Source organism: Zalophus californianus, chromosome 2, assembly GCF_009762305.2.
Source record: "Zalophus californianus isolate mZalCal1 chromosome 2, mZalCal1.pri.v2, whole genome shotgun sequence".
Classification (NCBI taxonomy): Eukaryota; Metazoa; Chordata; class Mammalia; order Carnivora; family Otariidae; genus Zalophus; species Zalophus californianus.
This window is the reverse complement of record NC_045596.1, coordinates 139,698,247-139,719,691: the sequence shown is the minus strand read 5'-3', so window position 1 is coordinate 139,719,691 and position 21,445 is coordinate 139,698,247. Positions and strand designations below refer to the sequence as shown.

At 40.6% G+C, this 21,445-nt stretch overlaps 1 protein-coding gene across 1 annotated transcript in view; it reads right to left on the bottom strand.

Moving 5' to 3' along the window:
- Positions 1-21,445, bottom strand: part of CPE (carboxypeptidase E) — a 121,406-nt gene that overhangs the window by 33,775 nt on the left and 66,186 nt on the right. Inside the window, exons 2-3 of the mRNA XM_027600004.2 lie at positions 4,882-5,078; positions 3,020-3,187 (exon numbers count right to left, since the gene is read on the bottom strand). Of these exons, the coding sequence (XP_027455805.1) occupies positions 3,020-3,187; positions 4,882-5,078 (365 nt within the window). The remainder of the gene's footprint in view (positions 1-3,019; positions 3,188-4,881; positions 5,079-21,445) is intronic.

Below are 21,445 nucleotides of genomic sequence, written 5' to 3'. Positions count from 1 at the left end.
GCTCAGGTCATGATGTCAGGGTCCTGGGATCAAGCCCCGCCTCAGGCTCCCTGCTCAGTTGGGAGCCTGCTTGAGATTCTTCTCCTCCCTCTCCTTCTGCCCCTCCCCGCACTTGCTCACTCACATGCTCGCTCTCTCTAAAATAAATAAATAAATACTAAAAAAAGTTCTAATTTTTTTAAGTACCATGAGCATATATCTTTTAAATAAGTATTGCTTACATTAGAAATAAGAAAACACCTAACACCGCGATTCTGCAAATATTACACAGGTTCTCTTGGGGAAGAGGAAGGTCGTGCCGATGGAAAGTGTATCGCACTGCACAAAGGCCGCGCATCAGACATCCTACAGACATGAGTTTATTTCATAGATTCTTCTACACAAAGTGGCAGGCATTACTTGTCCCATTTCTTGGATTTAATGAAGACAGCACAGGCAGCTTAATGTAAGCAATGGTGAGAGTCTGCCGGCTGATAGCAGCACTGGGCTTCCACAGTGGTTTTCCATTTCTGCCTTACCCTTCACAGCTTATCACACAGGACTGTCCTCTTTTTACCTCTGGTTAAAAAAAAAAAAAAAAAAAAAAAAAAGACAGTCCTCTGTCTTTCCAACTTTCCCTTCATCCAAGAAAGACGGACCAGGGACTGAGAAACTACAAATGTATCTGTGACTCAGAAGCAGGAATGTTTAAGTGACTCACTTATCAGGTTCTACTGGAATCCTCAGCCCCTAGCAGCCCTTTTCTGAGACCAGTTTCCACTTTCAGGCTTAGCCTAAGTTTCTGGAATGAATCCTAAACATAGGCAGGAAAGTTATAGGAACTTTACACCAATAATCCGGGACCCTCCCTATGTCCTGGATCCTCTATCTAGCGCCCAACCGCATGATGAATGCTTGTCTCGAACTCCAGCTGTGGATTTTCAGATACTGTGACTTGCTTGTCAGGCTGGATTGCATTCATTCCTAGCAGGTTTTAGGCCTACTATGTGTCAGACTCAAATATAAGCCATAATTCTTGCAACCAAAAGATTGAAATCTAGAATTAAAAAGGAAAATAGCTATATAAATGATTATAATATAACAAACACAATGCTCTATATAGCTATAAGCACCATACTGGAAGTATTTCTAAAGAATGTAAGGGAAGTTTAACAGGACCTGTCTGGAAGAGCAGAAGGCTTCACAGAGGAGGTGACATGGAAGGAAAGGAAAGAGCATTCTAGAAGGTTGGAACAATGCATACAAAGATATAAAATGATTAGAAAATACTTTGCTTAGGGAGCAAAAAGGAATAGGTGGACTGGAGCCCATGGAATATCAGAGCCAGATCAAGGAGTGGGTCAGCCAGCAGCTGCCAGGGGCCAAGGGAAACTTGAAAGGCCGTGGCACAATAATAAAATGCAGAAATTGTACTTTCCACGTTCTCCCTTAGGAAAGGTATAAAAAGGAGTTGATAAACCAGAGCAGAATTGCCTGGAAAAACACAAGAGGAATGGAGAGCTGCCAACCCCAGTTCTTCTCCACCTTCCCTCCACAATGGGATCTACCTCTCTCCAAGTAATTGAAAACAATGTTCAAACAGTATTGGTTTGAAGGAGCATCAAACGTGTAGTGGATATGTCGATGCACCCATCTAACTCTGGGGTACATAACAAAGAGTCCTGAGAAATTTTGCTGAAACGGTAATAATAGTTATAGGTGCTGACTTCAGGCACTTTATAGATATTAACTCACTCGGTCCTTATAACCACACAAGGGGATAGCTACTATTATCATCTCCATATTGCAGTGGAAGAAGCAGAAGCACAGAGTGTGGTTAGATAACTTTCCAAAACTCAGGCAGCAAATATGGAGCCAGGCTATGAACTGAGGTGGCTGCCCCAGAGTCCCCAGACTAAGACTAAACCATCACACAGTTCTGACATACTGAGTTTTTACTTTATCCTCGGGACAGTGGAGAGCTGGCAATGAAGCAATAATTTGTGCATGAAGATCACTCTGGAGGAATTCGAGAAGACTGAACAGGGTCGGGAGGGGCTGAACCCAAAACAAGAAGAGGGGACTGCTATACTCATCAGAGCAAGAGACAATGGGGGCCTGAACCAAGCAGTGGAATGAGTTTGCAGGAGAGGAGAGACCAAAGAAGTGTTAGGGCCCTCAGATCACCGAGATCTGCCAACTGATTGCTGGTGGCGGGGACAGTGATGGAACAGTCAAGGCTTTGATGATAGGGTAAATGAGAAAACACTGTTTTCTTATGGAAAATGTTTGGTTTTGAGGCCCTGCATGTAGCCAGATGAAGGGACTCCGTGAGCGAGTAAAGTAGAGAAAGAACTCCACAGGGGATCGGGAGCTAGAGAAATGGATCTGTAGGGAAAGAGATAAAGGTAGCAGATGGCATTTTGAAGGCCACCACTTAGCCAAGGTAGGGGAAGCTGAGCAGTAACTGGAAAGGCAGTAGAAGGAGCAGGAGAAAGTGGAGTTGTGCAAAGCAAAGAAAGAAAAGGTTCTGGAAAAGAAGAAAAAGATCAGCAGTGTGAAATGCTGTGATGTGCTGATAGAGGGTCTCTGAAAGGGCCATGAAGACTTTCAAAGACACTCACAACTGGGTTCCTTCCCCCTCCCCCCTCCCCCCTCCCCCCCTCCCCCCTCCCCCCTCCCCCCTCCCCCCCTCCCCCCCTCCCCCCTCCCCCCCTCCCCCCTCCCCCCCCCTCCCCCCCCCCTCCCCCCTCCCCCCTCCCCCCCCCCCCCTCCCCCCTCCCCCTCCCCCCCCTCCCGCTCCCCCTCCCCCCTCCCGCTCCCCTCCCCCTCCCCCTCCCCCTCCCCCCCTCCCCCTCCCCTCCCCCTCCCCCTCCCCCCTTTCCTCCCTCCCCCATACCAGCCGTGACTTTCTCAGCACCAGCTAACTATCCCACACAAGCTTTAACATTACTGCAACATCCTCCATTATGATGAAACTATTAGAACATACTTCCTTAGGCTAGAGGGCAGACCCAAGAAAACCATACATGTTCCCTACCTTTGTGTTTTGATCCACAATCTTCTTCAGATTTTTCAGCAAATGATTATTTGGACCACCTTCTTTCTCATTAACATAAACTATCCTATCCAGGTCTGGAAAGTTCCGGTTCAAATCTATTCCCTGGGCATTGCTTCGACCCACAAACCAGTCCTTGAGCTCACCAGGCTAAAACAATCAAGGAAAAAATAATAAGTTATTTATTATTATTATTGTTACTATCTAGTTAAGGTCTTCATTAATAATTTTTAAAATAATTTATTAGGATTAATTATTTATTTCAACAATAGCCTCTCAAAATTGTATTTTCACTCTCACTGACAAACACATGAAGGTTTCAGGTTTAAAGTATTTATTATGGTTATTTCAAAATATTTTCAATGAATAATATCTTAAATTTTAATAATAATTACATTTAAAAGATAATTATCATCAAACTGCAAAAAAAAATCTATATATATTAGTAACAGATGCCTTTTAAAGCATGCCAGTCTCTATTTGGGTTAAGTGAAATATTCATTGGCTCTGTAAATCACAGGAATCTATTTTTTAAATATTCAAAAGAACAAATTACTAAAGAAGATTGGAGGTTTAAAATGAGTTTAACATGAATTATGTACATAATAGTAAGATATCTCCCTCTTACAGTCTTCATGAAAAAATATGAGCTCTAGCATCAAAGTTTAAGAGCTTCGTAAGTTGAGAAGTTTCTGTTCAATTTTAAACCCTTCATTCCAGTAACGGTATAATCAGGAAATGTAATGAATTTCCAAGACATTCAGCTATATTCCATAATGCATATTTTCTTGTTTTACTATTAAATTATACATAATCTATGATATATAGCTAATTCCCATATTCTTGAAGTTATATAAGCTCAGATACCTTAGGCTCCAAAGAATAAAAATCCATTACAGAAAATAACAATGATAATCTTTTGTCCATTCTGTCTTACAGATCTGAATATCACCTTAAAATAGTAAACAATTTAATTCTCTATGTTATTAGAATTTTTCTAACTTTAGAAATTATATCAATGTTATTTAGAGAAATTCTCTGGGTTTCTTACAATGTCAAACTGTCAGGTCACTGGATTTTTTATTTTTAAGGTAAAAATCAACCCCCTAACTATAAACATACCAATACTCCCAAAAAATAAGGAAATCGCTTCACACTGTAGAAAACAACTAATGTTCTCCATGCCTGTGCAAACGAAAAGGGAACACATACCATTTATCTTCTCTTAAAGTGTGATTACTTTCCAGTTTCTCTAACAGTTAAAATGTATTAATTTCATTTTACAGGTAGGAGGGGTTTTTGTTGGTGGCGGGGTTTTTTTGTTTTGTTTTGTGTTGTTGTTGTTTAGTTTTGTTTTGTTTTGTTTTACTTTACTCATCATACATAGACAAGAATTAAACACCCGTGAAACATTGATCTGGCCAAAATTTTTCTTCCTTGATGTCAATAGAGGGCGCTATGACATCACTTCATTCACAGGCAGCAATGGCATTACTCTTCAACACTTGGCAGTAGTCTTACTTCCAGCTTTTTAGAAGAAAGGAAATTTACCTAGTCACAAATGTGGGTGAATCAATATGATTTATTTAACAACAAAACAAAACATTAATTAAATACTGACTTCACCAAATTTCTCATTCGCAAACTCTGCTGAAGAAACTCTCACCCGCCATCCCTTACCTTCTGAACTTTTTTCCTACCAGCAAGTTGAAGAGCATATCACTTATATCCTCCCCTGCCCTGTCCATAAGATTCATGTGAGTGCAGCATTACTTACAGATAAGCACACATGTACAAACACAAATGAAGGGAGCCTGCCCTGCTCTGGGCTGGCTGGAACTCACCTGAGACGCAGCCTTCTCAAAGCCGTCCGGGTTGAGGGAAGGCATGATGTGGATTCGAGTGTTGTGGATCAGCTTAACGATTGTCTCGTTGCCCTTTTGGTATTCGTTGCACAAGTATTGGGCCAGGAAAATGAGTAGTTCCCGTCCAACAGCCTCATTACCGTGCATATTCCCAATGTATTTAAATTCAGGCTCACCTAAAAGACCAAAAATCAATGGTGTGGAGACATTTTCTATAGCTCTGAATAGAAGACAAATGGCATACAGTTAGGAGTATGTTGTATATCTACTAATTTACTACACATAGCTGACAGCTGCTTCTCCCTCCAGAAAAGATATCCAATAAATCTACTTTAAATATCAAAGTATTCCAGGGCGCCTGAGTGGCTCAGTCGGCTAAGCGTCTGCCTTCGGTTCAGGTCATGATCCCGCGGTCCCGGCATCGAGCAGGGCGTCGGGCTCTCTGATCGAGGGAAGGCTGCCTCTCCCTCTGCCCCTCCTCCTGGCTCGTGCTCACTCTCTCAAAAAGTCAATAAAAATCTTTTTTTAAAAATAAAATAATAAAATTAATAAGTAAATGTATGTCAAAATATTCCAAACAACAATAATAATGTATAGCTTGCCTTCTATTGATTAAACACCGAACTTCGCATTTTTTATTTATGCTCACCAAACATCTAAAAGTAGGTATTATTTTATAATGAGCAAACTGAAGTTCAGACTGCTTAAGAAAGTTGACCACAGTAACACAGCCCATGAAGCCAGGATTCAAACGCTGGTCTTCTCATTTAGTTAAAAGCTTCCCCCCACCCCCACCCACATACACTTTTTTTTAATCCTAGGTACTAAAAGCATGAACTTCTGGAGCCAGACTGCATGGGTTCAAATCCTCGCATCAAGTCTTACTGGCAAGGCTTGAGCAAGTTGCTTTGGCTCTCTGTGGCTCTCTTTTCCCACCTATAAAATGAGAAAACTATAAAATTATTCTACCTATAAAATTATTGTAAGAACTAAGCAAAAGAATACATATAAAAGCTTAGAACAGTGCCTGGCAAATAACAAGTGCTATGTGTTTGCTATAATTATTATTATTGTTATTATTATGTCACATTATCTTATCAGTGTGACATGCTTTACCACATATAGTCTAATTTTCTCTTTACAACAGCCCACTAAAACGGGGAAGACAAATATCTTTATTGTCATTATTGTACAAATGCAGCCTCAAGAGGATACGTTTTGCTGAAGGGCTCAGAATTCAGACACGAATCACTATTGCCTGTTTCTGCGGCTCTGTTGCATTTAGGAGTGATGAAATTGCAGAGCATAGCAACAAATGCTCTTCATTAATCCTATTGTTCTGCTCTCTTCTGCTTCATCCATCCCCCAGGCCCGATTTCTGCAGTGGAAAGGATTTTCCCACTTACAAAATCTCTAGGACTCCGCACCTCTGATTAAAAAAAAAAAAAAAAAACAACACTGGAATTATTTTTCTTCTGGAAATATGTTATCTAAGTATCCTTTGCATGAGATCCCTGAGTGTGTGATTTAAATGACTGCTAATCACAGAAAACCGTGTCCTTGTGTGACCTCTCAACCTGCATCTAAACTAATCTTAATCTAAGGATCAGGCAGGAGCAGGATCAGGGCTATTTATAGGCCCCTCATTTTTCACTTTGAGGGAAAGTCGCTAATAAAACTGTGCCTAGGGACTTACCCACAAGGTATGTGAGAAGAGATGTTTCCTTTGCTTCTGATTTCAAAAGTCATAATAACCTGCTTCTTTTCTGTCAAACTCGGTGCTTTATACCTTCCCCTTACAGGTTATAAATTTGATTGAGGCGCAGAAGAAAGGGTAGCCGTCCGTTACAAAAGAAAATAGAGATCGAGTAGCCAGAGGAGTATTACAAGCCTATTTTGCAGAGTTATTTGAGAAGACCACACTGTGGGAGGCAGGCTGGTCCTGCCCCTTACCCCAGCACAGCTTTGTGTGAGGCTTCAGTCACTCAAAAGAGCTTGGCCCATAACCCATAAGAGTAGATGAACTCACTGAAATTTTGTATTACGTCCCCGGATTTAAAAAATATTTAATCATTTAAAGGAGAAATAGCAAACTCATACTCACTTAGCCCCCCAGTGTTTGTTTGGTGGTCACAGTATATTTTGTATTTGAATCTGAATGCTCTCCTGGTTCTGCCACAAATCACACCACTCCCTATTGCTACAAGGCCCTGACTTTTAAAGTGAGAAAATTTCCAATATGGTTTTGTTTCTTCAATCTGTAGGAAATTGCTCTCAGAAGCAAATCTCCCCCAAAATGTTTATTATATTTGTGAGGAGATAGTAATACTAGTAACAATAGCAATGCTTGAGTTTGACATGAAGATAGAACTACAAAGGTCATTTTATAGAAGACATTAATATATGGAAATAAAATTCAAGGCACATACGAATTAGCAAAAGAAAAGGCAAGTGTATTTTTATTGTCCTCTGCCTTCCAGAATAAATTAGATTGCTAGATAACGCTCTCACCAGAATACAGAAGAGCTGTGCTAAGCCTACTGACGTGTCTTATAAGATGAAGAAGTCACAGTGTTGTTGGATGTGTACATGCAAACCTTGGTGTCCAACGCTACAGCTCAGAGCAGCATTCTTAAACTCAAGGAATGTGAGGTCTGGAGGAGGACACAGACATGTGCACGAACCGTGTTCAGCAGTGAGGCAATGATGAAGGAATGTCGGATACATAACCAACCAGCTTCAAGGTTCTAAATTGGAATAGTCCTACCACCTGAATGGCCCTTCTCCAGCCCTTTGCCCTCCCAAAGCCAAATTTATCTTTTTACAACACAACCCTCATTGGGTCCCCTCTACCTAAAACCCATCAGCTAACTAACTTCCCATTTGCTTTCACCATAAAGGCCAAAATTCTCTACAAGAGCTCTAATTCCCCTGTGGTTCGGCCTGGTCCACCTCCCCAGTCTCCTGAGGCACCTCCTTCACTCCCTGTCTTTCCGCCACAGGGCTCTGGCCTGTGATGGATGCTCTTGACTTGTCACACACACACATTTTGCCCTTCACATTCTCCTAACCGTGGAACACTATGGTTTCCTCAGAGTACCTTTAGTCTAGTCCAGTTCTTTTGTTATTTTTAATACCTCAGGGTGAATATATACATTCATCAGCGTGATTGTTTGATCTTCCACCCCAGACTGCAAGGTCTATCAGTGTTGGGATGGTATCTACTACAGCTCACTAGTACATCACTCCCGCCCAAGGGAGAGCCTGAAACACAGCTAGAGCACAATAAATATCGATTAAATAAATTCACGAGTCCATGAATAAATGATTGGTCGTGCTTCTCACTCCCAACCTCCCAGCAGCGTGACTGACAGTACAAAGTGTGCCCTTGAGATGCAGGTGCAGCTGTGGGCACCCGAAAACTTTCTGGCGCAGTGAGGGGGGACAAACAAATAAACTGAAGGGGACTTGAGGTAGGGTCAGGGAGCCCATACCCTGGGGGCAATATTTAGAGACCTCAACACTTGTCGCTATATCCGGCATTCCCAGGCAGGAATGGAAATTCTTCTTTGGGAATGAAGGCAGCCGTGTTGTGTGAACAGCTGATTTCCCAGAAAGAATATTAATCTCCCTGGTCACAAGAGAACCACAAAACCTCTAGGCAAGAACTCCCTAGGGCTATTTTTGTTGTAAAGTCTAAACAAAGAGTTCTGAAGAGACTTTGACTGCAGAATCCTCAATTTAGAAATAGAGATAAAATGGAAGGCTTCAGACTTTGAATAAGCCTCTCTGTGTCAGTTTACCCACCATTTATTTAACAGAGGACTGACTGCTTTTCCCCAACACTTAATTTTCTTTTCTGCGGCTCTAGAGCTGGAGTTTACAACAGGCTGTGCAACAGATGATGTGTGCATGTCTGTTTACAGTGTCGACAGAGAACAAATCCCAGGTTTAGCAGCTGTGTCATCTCTCGTGGATACAGCTCGTAATGCACACGCACCCAGGCGTGAGCTCATCTCTCTCCTAGCAACAGGAAGAAAAGGCAGCAAGAACTACTCTCAGTCCACTTGGGGATGGTTGGTTTTACATTCCCCTTACGCTCTCTGCACTCAACATCTAATTCATTTTCCTTCTTACACAGTGATTAGCCTGAGTTCCTGATCCTGCACCGAGGCATCATATTTGCGCAGGTGGCCAAACTGCCAATGGCATTGGCTCGGGAAGTACAGTTCCCCTGTTGCATCCATTTTATCGCAATTTCACGTAACCATCTGTCTTCCAGTTACTTAGCATGGCACACGATCATCAATCAAGCAACCGTTAAAAGATAAACATCTGACAAACCAAACCCAGCCTGGTTGGGCCGAGTTTCCATCTTTTTCATCTGCATCACAGAACAATCAATGTACCTGATTGGATTTGTATTCTCATCAGAACTATATAAGAATAACTGATGGGTATTTTAACTGATGGGTATTTTAAAATCAGATCCAAAGCTTTACTGAAGGCAGAAATAAATAAATTCCAAACTGAGGAGGCAAATGATTTTAAGTTCCGTACTTGTAACTCTTTTGCTCCAATTGTTTATTAATGTGATTTGAAATAACTAAATCACAAAAAGAAAGAAAGAAAGAGAGAGAGAGAGAAAGAAAGTAGGAAGGAAGGAAGGAAGTAATATAGGAAGAAAAAGAAGAAAGAAAGAAACAAAGAAACAAAGAAACAAAGAAAGAGGCGCCTGGGTGGCTCAGTCAGTTAAGCATCTGCCTTCAGCTCAGGTCAGGATCCCAGGGTCCTGGGATCGAGCCCTGCATCGGGCTCCCTGCTCAGTGGGGAGCCTGCTTCTCCCTTTCCCTCTGGCCCTCCCTCGCCACTTGTGCACGTTCTCTCTCTCAAATAAATAAATAAAATCTTTAAAAAAAAAAAAGAAATTTAAAGAAACATCTATTGCTTCAAAAATAAAACATAAGTATTTTACACCCCCAGAAACCCATACCCTTTGGGCTTAGCACATGGGTGAAGTTTAAAGCTCACAGCAGACTGGCAAAGCCCTGAAATGGTAGGAATTAATGACCTTTATTAAAGTGACCAGAGAGCCCCTAGAGCAGAAGTTCACAGGCCCAGTAGGGCTGAGCCTTAAAAAGAAAAAGAAAAAGAAAAGAAAAGAAAGAGGTAAAAGTAAAAAATGGTAAAAAAATTTCCTTCTCACAAAAAGGAAATTTTACTTTCACTACCTTATTTGACCCAAGGGTCAGCCTACCTGTCTCTAATATTTTGTCCTCTTGGAAAATAGCTGACAGGCTGACCACTGGGGAGAGGCCTTGATCAGATGACTTGGAAAGCCCTTTCAAATCTTAGAGTCAATTATTCAATGACCTCGATATGGGAAGAAAGGAGCTGAGGGCAAATATCGAATGGAAAATGAGATAAATGTGAAAATAGATTGTAAGCTGTGAAACTCTAGGTAAGAAGTGTAGCATCATTATTTAGAAAAAAGTAAGTAGGTTAAGGGTATTTTAAGAAAGAACTTGATTATAGTAACAGAAACTTTCCATCTTTCATTCTGTAAATAGAGACGAAACTCCTACTGAGATGAATCTATTCTTCCTCCAACATCAGATTATTGCCAAAATATAAGTCCACTAACTCATTCGAAAGGTATACTTCATTCACTGATTTCACAGTTCTTCAAGCTGGTGACAATTTCAAAACACATGTTCCCAGTACATGTAATATACCAAACACATTGCTGAATAACTAGAGCATCCAAAAATAAAACCCTATTTCTCAAAAATATCATGGCAAATTGCGCACCTCACCAAAGATTTTGAGAAAGAGCCATATAAATAGCTATCCAAGCAGCACAATGACTGAACAGATTTGATTTACAAATGGCTATGCAAGCAAGTTGGAAACATCTCTGGAACAGATGGGCCTTTCCATCAATGATCTCCCTCTCTCAGTGGTAAACCTGGGGTTAAGACATTAGTGCTACTAATTGTTTCCACTTGTTTGACATTCTAACATATTAGAGCTTGTAAATCACTCTTGCAGAATGAACCCTGCAAGTTTCCGAAAATTTGTCAATAAATACGTCATTAATTGGCTCATGTTTTAGCATATTTTAGCAGCCTAAAATGCTGAGTGTATTCCTAAAAGAAATCCAAATCTCCAAGGGCCAAATAAATAATAGAAGAGGGTGGGTACAGATATGAAAATAGATTCTTCTACAGAAGAGATGAAGAGAGAATAAAGAGAAGAAAAAAAAAACAAGGAAAGGCAAAAGAATAAAAAACAGTTGCAGAAGACAATACAGAGTGTAGAAGATTATATTACCCCTCTTGCTTCCTCCTTCATAGTCATATTTTAAAATAACTAAATTTACATGGCATCTTGAAAGTAAAATCTCACTTCATCTGATTTTTAATGGGCAGCCAACACAGAATACATTACAGAATTATTCTGCAGAGATGCATTCCAGAATTCTTTTTCAAAATATAAATTATGCATTAGCCATAACATATCATTTTAAAGTCCTCTTATGAATGACATCTAGCATGTATCTAGTAAGATCCTAATTGAAGAAAGAGGGATAAACAAAATACAGAAGATATTTCTAACATTGCAAGTCTATAAAAACAATGTCAGAGTTCCAATATCAATGGATAACTTTCATTTTTTTAATCAAGATATTTGTTTTCCCACGAGTATCCTAGAAACTTTTTACAAATACCCACATACGATGATGAACGTGTAAACGTTTAACAACCAGCTCTGAGCTGTTGGCCAATTTCCATGGTGTAAATGCGCCCACTATGGCCCATGTGAAGTTATCGATGTAAGGTCAGTCAGCTGACAAATTTCCGGAAAATTAAAAATAGGTCCCATAAGCCAGTACAAACCTACTCCAACACACCACCGCATGTGAAGAGCAATTATTTGAAATATGTAGCTTCCGGTTTCTTCACATGTTCTCCAGAAGGTGAATCTGAGGTCTAAGAAATCTGAAGGATTTTCAAACACCTTATGAAAAGTATAATCAGGCTAGCCTCTACCGTACTGCCTTTCTTTATGTTTCATTTTATGCAGTAAGAATTAAAAGAGGTTTGTTTGGGGTTTTTTTTCTTGTATTGCAATAGAGCTGTTTCCCAAAGCACTGCACCATTATCCATCAGTTCTAGGGGGAAGGAAAGGAAGAGAGGCTTAGGGAATTTTTCTTTTGGCTGAGTGAATTATTCTAGCAGTTACCGATTAACTGGATTACATCACCTTTTCTCTGAAGCTTATTATAATAAATCAATGAAAAAAATTTTACTTTAACTTATTAGGAAGTTTTTCTAAAATATTAATCATTTCAGGTATTCAAAATTCCTTCTGTTCTTACCGTCTTGACCTACAAGGTTATCTTCGTGATGAAAAAGGCAGTATAATTTCTGTGCCCATTCCCAGAAATTCATAGTTTAAAAATCACAGAAATGAGCTACTTAAAATTAGCAACATGAAACATTTGACAGCTACTACCCAAGAAGAGGCTGCCTACAAAAGCCTTAGATTCAGAAAAACCTTTGACTTGTTTAAGAGCATCGTGACATGAACACGGAATAAGTTTTAATATAGAAACCAGATAAGGCAGAGATGATTTTAATGATGTAGTTTCATGATTTGAAATCTTTCTGTAGATACGAATCACCAGGAAAGACAGAATTATTTTTAAAATACTCTAATAGCTATAGATCACATCAAATGGTTATCAGAATGCCTTTGTGCAAATATTTACTGAAGATGGATTCTGGACCTTAAAGCATCTTTTAAAAGTATTAATTTTATTTTAGATAACTCTCTTAGAAGACTCTTAAAAGAGAGGTCGTTAGTATTGCTACCACCAGTATTTGGATCCTATAAAATAAAATGTAAGGATAAATATATCTAAGAGGCCAAGAACAGAACAGAGTTAAATGAACGGGCATCAGAAGAGGGGGAAAGAAACCAGGAATGGACCTGGTTTCTGACACGTGATTATGATTCAGTCTTTGCTGGCTCTCTCGTTACCATATTTGGTTGTGACTGGTATGTTAGTCTGGGAAAATAATGCCCATGAGGAGTCATGTCGTAGCTCGGGAAGAGAAGTTTAGGTGCTGCAACAGCTTCCCAGAGATGGTTGTGTGAGGAAGGGTTTGGCTGATTCTGCAAAACTCCAGAGGACAAAACCAGAATCCTGACTAGAAGGTCCAGAGAGAGAGCACTTAGCACAGCTGAAGAACAAACCTCCTTTCAGTGCAAGCTGTTGAAAGCCAAAACAGCTGTTGTGAAGTCAACAACTCCCCTAGAAGACACAGAGGTATCTTGAAGCCTCGCTGTATAGATACTGGACAGGATGACCTCAAACATCCTACCATTCCATAGAAACAGAGCCTGCTAGCTTTTCTTTGACAAACTGTTGGTATTCAGCTCCTAAACTTGCCCTGTACAAATCATAGCTCTCAATAAATGTTAGCTGACAGTTTTGACAGTTCTCTGAAACAAAGAAGAAATGGTAGATCATCATAGTGAACTAAGGCATGATTACAACAAGTAAAGGAAAACCACAAGTCCCTATCCACCAATCACCACTCTGTATGCCCATGACAAAACAGCCCATCTTCCTCCAAAGGTGAATAGATGAGAGGAGTGAAAGTGATGGCATCAGAACCTATGTGGGTGGGAAATGTCAAGCATTTCTAGCAGACACAGATGAATGGAGAAAAACTTCGGTTTGCTAAGAAGGAGGTGAGGTGGTAGCAATACCAACGACCTAAAACATATCAGCGATGGCAAAACTTAGTTGAATATTCCAATCTCTTCCCAGAAACTCCTTGGAACTTTCTTTTTCATTCTCTCAGGAAGAAGATAACTGAAAAGTCAAATCAATTTGTCAAAACATCTTCAGGACGCTATTCTCTCAACATCATTCTCTCAACATCTGAGATGCCAGTCTCAGAAGCGGTGGGCAATACAAAAGAATTTTTCCAGGAGAGTAGAGGGAAAAATGGAGTCTCCCAGGTCTTTCTGCATGCCTCAGCACCTTAGAAATTCTAGCCCATATGAGCTGGTGATGATCCCCTTGTGGGAGGACTGGGTCCACTTTCGGTCTCCCGCCAGGAGATTATTCTATGCTGGGGCATGCATGAAGTATCCTCTTTTGTTCAATGGCGTTAAAGAAAACTGTGCTGACTTACTGCTCTCTAGGTCAGGATCAGTTGTGGGCTTCTTACAAATACAGACTTCTGAGCTCCATTCCCAAAGATCATATTTCAAAAGGTCTGAGAAAGGGCATGAGCACCTGTATTATTATTTTTTTTTTTTTAAAGATTGAGGGTTGGTTCTGATGCCTTTCTGGGATTGAGAAAGAATGATTCGGGAATAGGTACAGGGAAAGTCTAGTGATGGGGAGGATTTCAATGATGCCAGCAGACAGGTGGGAATTCCAGTGGCCAAGGGTCAGTGGGATACAGATGAGAAAGGTGATAGTTCTTAATTTATAAGACATTGGCTTTTTTGAGAATTTGATTTAAAGAAAGTATGAGTTCTCTGCCTTCACATTTGCAGAAGAAAATCCACAAAATTATGCAAAGATCTTACAGACTTAAGGAAACTTATACTAGACATTTAGAAGTCAGAATCTGGAAATAGAGAAATCACAACCACCATAAATACCAACATACATTTCTTACACCCTCTTGTTTCCTGATCCAGATGAATGGACTATTCCATGCCCTTCCTTATGGCAAATGGAACACAACAGCAGGGCAGCAATAGAGAAAGAAAGTCAGGGGAGTGGGGAACATAAGCTTAGGCTAAGACAGTCTTGGGTTTGAATTTCAACTCTAACATCATATATCTAACATTTTGCAAATAATCTCTTCCCCAAGCGTCAGGATTCTTTTTCGTATAAACTGGCTCACTAAAACCTCTTCTGTTGCGTTGTTGAGAAGATTAAATGAGAAAGTATACTGATGAGACATTCTCTGCCAAGCCCAACAACTAGTAGATAACCAATAAATGGTTGCCCATGACTCATGCTGTTAACATAATATGAACAATCCTCCATATTGGAAACATATAGAAGCTACAAGCTTCCAACAGTAATATTAAGTGATCCTGAATCTTTCAAAGTGTTTGGAAAATTAACCAATCCTTCCAGGAGTATAGATAAAAATATCAGCCTAGTGTTGACCCATCCCATATGGCAGGCTCCTCAGACGTGGATGTGTATCCGAATCACCTGAAGATCCTGTTAAAATGCAAATTCCAATTCATCAGATCTGGAGTGGGGCCTGAGAGCCTGAAACTCTAATGAGCCCCAGGGGATACATGGTGCTGGTCTGTGGACCACTGTGAGCATAGAAAGATTATTTGGAACCTCCAAAATCAAGAGTGGGGAACAGAGAGAAAGAGAAAGAGCAAGACACTGACTTTCAAATAATAAACAAAGACTCTTCTGAAACTTAAGTGCTTTTTCTTAATGTCTGCTTACTCCAAACAACTTGAGTGCCCACCCCGCCAAAGGCACCCAGCATAATTCTGGAAGCCACTACATGGCCTCAGGCCTAAGATGCACTATAAATGCTAAACTGTATGGACAAAAAAGTACCTGCTAATGTAAACTGAACCCAATGTTAGATGCAAGAGGATGGTAGAATATTATGGTGCTTATTGATACATCCCTTTAATGCTCCAGAACTATTCAGGTTATAGGAAAGTATATTGCTCTTCTCAATTTTAAATTCAGTATTTAAATTTTAAAAATACACCAAAGAATTATGCACAGTTCCACATTTTCAATGTAGTTATGAATAAATTATGAATAATCATGGATTCTTATAGGCTATGTATTATCATATTTTGTTTAAAATTCTCTTACTACTTTCAAGATTTTTACTTACTGCAACTATTCTAATTTTAACTCCCACTCCATCTCAACCATCATGTATATCAAAAGTTGCCATTGAAAAATGATTTCTAACTGCTTAACAGCTCAGAAAAAGATAAATAACTGTATCCCAAGCCCAGCAAGAGAAGAATTTCTTTTCTGGTAAGATAACTAAAATACAAAATAACAAGCCAAAAAAATCTCTCATGAAATTGCATGACACCAAAACAAACAAAAACTTTTACAGCTCTATGTACACAGTTTCATCACATATCTCAACTCTGAGGTAGGAAATAAGTTATTTTCTTCATATATCTGCTACTCTCTTTTTATCACTCGCCACTCACTTTCTTGTCTTCACACTCACTTCTCTGACCTATGGATGGGCTCATCCCCACAACACATAAAATATGAAACAACATATCCAATAGAGCAACAAGGACAGTCATGAAAATTAACAAACAGAAGTCACAAAAAGAATTAGATCCCTCCTTAAATAAACTGGTATTCTCTTTTTTTTAAGATTTATTTATTTGTTTGAGAGAGAGAGAGAGAGAGAGAACAAGCAGAAGGGGCAGAGGGAGAGGAAGAATCTCAAGCAGACTCTGTGCTGAGCGTGGAGCCCAATGTGGGGCTCAATCCCATGACCCTGAGATCATGACCTGAGCTGAAATCAAGAGTCTGATGCTTAACCTACTGCACTACCCAGGTGCCCCAAACTGGTATTCTTTCTTTTTTTCAAAGATTTGATTTATTTATTCATTTGACAGAGAGAGACAGCGAGAGAGGGAACACAAGCAGAGAGAGTGGGAGAGGGAGAAGCAGGCTCCCCGCTGAGCAGAGAGCCCGATGCGGGGCTCGATCCCAGGACCCTGGGATCATCTGAGCTGAAGGCGGACGCTTAACGACTGAGCACCCAGGCGCCCCTAAACTGGTATTCTTGAAAACAAAATGGCAACTCATCATTTCTGGTGTCACAGATGAACACATTAACATACATGGCAGTGTTCAAATGTTCACTAACCTCTTTCTCATCTTATCCTTCTTTAACCTCATGGTACACATGTAGGCATTACCATTTTGACATTGGTAAGCACAGACTAATCATGTCACAACTACACCATCTTATTAGACCTAGAATCTGAAGGTTGGTGATGTTAATAACGGTCTGCGTGTATTAAGGGTTTACCCTATAGAAGGGGCTGTTCCAAGGGCTTTCTGTTTATTAATTCATCACACACACACACACACACACACACACACACACACCTTTGAGATAAGAACTATTTTCACCTACATTTTACAGATGAAGAAACCAAGGGTGTTGGGAATCTAAATAACGTCCTCAAGGTCACACAATTTACTAATAGCAGTACTGGGATTCAACACCTTTGACCTACCGCCACAGCCTAATTATTTAACTCTCCTGCTACCCACCTCGCTTAATCAAGTTTTGATATTCCATTCTGCTTTGCCCTGAATATCCAAATTTTAGTTTACCAATATGCACTAATCCACTGAACAGTAGATGAAAGATCAAAAATGTCTTAGTGTGGCAGCCCATTGTTAGGTGTGGTAGAGTAAAGGGGTCAGTTAGGAATGGTGATAGGGCACCCAGTAATAAATGAGGTTGGGTCTTTGTTTATTCTTTGTTAGTTCCTACCAGGGCCAGAGCCAGCAATGTCTCCTTCTTATGGCTCCCTTTCCCAGACAGAAGTAAGGTATTTCCTGTCCCACACATTGGAAGATGCAGCTATGGTATGGCCTATAAGAAAGAGATAGTTGTACTCCCATGTTCACTGTAGCACTATTCACAATAACCAAGATGTGGAAACAAGGTAAGTGAACACTGACAGATGAATGGATAAAGAAAATGTGGTATACACATACAATGGAACATTATTTGGCCTTCAGAAGGCAGGAAATCCTGCAATATGTGATGGCATGGATAAACCTCAAGGACATTATGCTAAGTGAAATAAGCCAGTCTCAGACGGACAAATATTGCATGATCCCACGGGTATATACACAGTATCCAAAATGGTCTAACTGAATAGAAGCAAAGAGGAGAAATGTGGTTGCCAGGGTTGGGGTGGGGGAAATGGGGAGCTGCCCATCAATGTGTATAAAATTTCAATTACACAAAATGAGTACATTCTAGAGCTCTATTGTCCAACACAGTACCTAGAGTGAACAATACTGTACACTTAAAAATCTGCTAAGAGGATAGGTCTCATGTTGAGTTCTTACACAATAATAAAGACAAAAAGCAAAGTAACTAAAGAATGTCATCCAACTGTCCACAACAAAGATCTCATTCTTCAGTCGTTACCACCATCCTGTAATTCATGTGGTTGGTGCAGCTGAACACTGGTGCAGCCCAAGATGAATCCCTCTACTCTCCAAATAAGACTGGGGGTGGGGGGGTGGGGAGGAACGCAATGAGGGTAGGAAGAGAGGATATGACTGCGGTAGCAGGACCTCTGTGGGAAGTAGAGTTGACAAGTATAACAAAGAATAGCTGTGGCCACAACGGCTGTTCCCCATCTTCCCTGCTTGGCTGTCATCCCCTCCCATACTCCACCTCAATCAGTGGCTATGTCTTTTTCTAACTAGGCTCAAACCCCAATGGGCGGCCAACTTAAGAAGATGCAGTTGCTCTCCCTAGTGGTTCAACGTGCAAGCTCTGGAGTCAGGCTGGGTATCTGTCTGCGTTCCATCATTTACCAGCCATCAGGGTCAGGCAAGTTCTTAATTCTCTGTATCTCGATTGCCTCAACTTGGATGTGGGCACGACAAGAATACCTACTCCACGGGATTCTTAGGAGGATTACTTTTTTAAAATCTATTAAAAGTATTTAGATGAGGGGAGCCTGGGTGGCTCAGTCATTAAGCATCTGCCTTCGACTCAGGTCATGATCCCAGGGTCCTGGGATCAAGCCCCGCATCGGGCTCCCTGCTCCGCGGGAAGCCTGCTTCTCCCTCTCCCACTCCCCCTGCTTGTGTTCCCTCTCTCGCTGTGTCTCTCCCTGTCAAATAAATAAATAAAATCTTTTTTTAAAAAAAAGTATTTAGATGAGTGGCTTGCGTGTCATAAATGTCCAAAAAGGTTAGCTACTTGATCATGATGACAGTGACGGTGAGGGAAGAGGAAAGAGAAGGCAGAGAAGGAAAAGGAAGAACCACTCAGAAAATGCTCTTTGCTCTAATTTTTTGTCTTGACTTCTACACAGAAGACTTTTCCAATGACTCTGACTTACTCCTCCTCATAATTGCTGGAGAGCACTTGACGTGCGGTGTGGCAAGTGAGGCTGAGAACAGGATTCCTAACTATACTTAATTGTAATTAAATTTAATAGCTGTATGTTGAACAGCACAGGACTAACTCCTTATTTTTTTTTCCTCTGTTACAATCCAGAAACCTAATTTAACTCTTTTGTGTGAATTCCTGGTATGTTAAGTATATTTACATGGCAAAAAGACAAGTTTGAAGCATGTCAGAAGCAAATTCGGAAGCAGTACTGTGGACCACCAGCACAATTCCATTTTGGAATGAAACTATTTTGGAATAAAATAGTTCTATGTTGGAATAAAAACTCATTATTTTGTTATAGAAAAAAAAACTTTCCTTAGGTGGGAAAATTTTAGAGGGTTCTGACAAGCCAGAAATGTGACTTAAATAATGAGAATTTACAAAAAAAAAAGCTATATTTTATACAAAATATGGAATGCATTCCTTACTCCCCTTTTTTAGCAGGAGGGATGATAGATCTTGATTAGAACCATGTACAAAAGTCACTTCGAATCCTTCTGCATACACAACCTGAGGCAGCAGCAAGAGAATTGAAGCAACAGTGGTCATTTTTGGTTTCGTCAAAATGCCTATGGGTCCTCAACCACAACCCATGGCCTGCAGCCAAGGATGAAAGGCAAACCAAAATTTTGAGTGGACTTAGACCCAAAGGAAAATTAAAAAGATCTGTAAAGGAAGCACCAATATGACGGGTTAAGTGATTCGGAGTGACTGAAACCAGGGTCTCGTGGAAAATGCCCACCCTGAAAGTTTTAATTATTGGTTCTAGACTGCTACCTGGAAAACAAGCTAGTGAGTCTAGGCAGCTGGCTTGAGAGTGCCCTGAAAACTCAAGTACCACACTGGTCTGCTCCAGAGGCAGGCGTGGACAGTACGTTCAAATTATGGCATCATTCTTCAGCAAAACGGGGCTGAGTCGTTGTGACATCCTATGTCACAGGAAAAGTCCCCCAAGTGCTGCCAATCAGGTCTCTTTAGGGACTCAGGATATATATGAGCCCCCTCTTCTCCAAGTTGCTTCAATTCTCCGGATACATAATACTCGTTAAGTTTCTTTATGCTATTCGAGCCATTAAAAACAATTTCACCATTCATCAGATCACCAACCAAATCAGGACTCTTGAGACTGCAAGGGATCCCAGCAATTAATTACTCCAGTAAAACAGTCATAAACTGAGCCACCTTGAACAAGCCAGGTCACACGGTCACCCTTGGAATCCTGGTAACAGATTTGCCGACATCTGCATTACGAGAGGGGCGTGGCTCAATCACCCTAGGTTTGAAGCCAAAAGATGTTTCAGCACGTGCATCTCCCCTAGTTTGTTTCCCTTGGGGTGTGTCTTTGTACTGATGAATTTTCCCTCCAGAGATATCCCGCAGTCCCTTTAATGGAACAGTATTTTATATTCTTTGTTTATGGTTGAGATTAAACTGTCAGGGCTGCATTTTTAAGATTTATGTCATACTGACATTTGCTGATGCTGTCCATGAGATAAGGAGCACCATAGACTCTCTGGGAACCAAGAGGTCCCAATCTCAGAGGGAATTTTCAAGCGCTAATTAACCAGTGCTTCTTAAGGTTTCACATGACACTGAGGAAAACCCTTCCAGGCAAATACTTCCCCCGATTTGAGAAATAGGGGCAGAGGTGGTAGTCTCTTGTGCACTCCTTGGAATTCTCCCAGCTCTGATGCTCATGTTTACTAAGGGCTGTGGTTTGTCATGACACCATAGGGAATGCAACTGGGAGAGTAGGAGGAGGCTATCTTATAAGTGGATAAGGCTTAAAGTATATAAATTATTATGGACACTTAACGTTGTTCATTCTCTCATGCCCATATGAATCATGAAATCAGTGACATTTCCCAAAACCCTGACAGTCATACCATCGCTCCAGCAACTGTATCTTGGGAGGGGCATGGCAGTAGCTGGGGGAATTCTGAAAAAATTGCCTGGTTCAGTTCTGCTGTAAGTGAATATCTTAGTAACCTTCCATTTGCCAACATCTGCATTACGAGAGAGGCGTGGCTCAAACTGATCTGACTTCTGGATAAGAGACAAGGTTATTTTCTATAATGACAAAGATTAACTTTAAAACCACCATTCTTCCTGCCTCCCAGTGATTCAGCACTGTCAAAAACACTGAGCCTTTCTGACTAAAGACGTCAGAGCATGAGAGGCATGTTGAAAATTTGGAGAGGATACATGGAGAGTGAAAATAGAAAAACAAACACACACACACACACAGTGTTTTTGGCAGGAAAAACTAAAGAAAATAAGAACGGCTGATGTGGAAGTGTTATGTGAAGCTATATAACAGCATA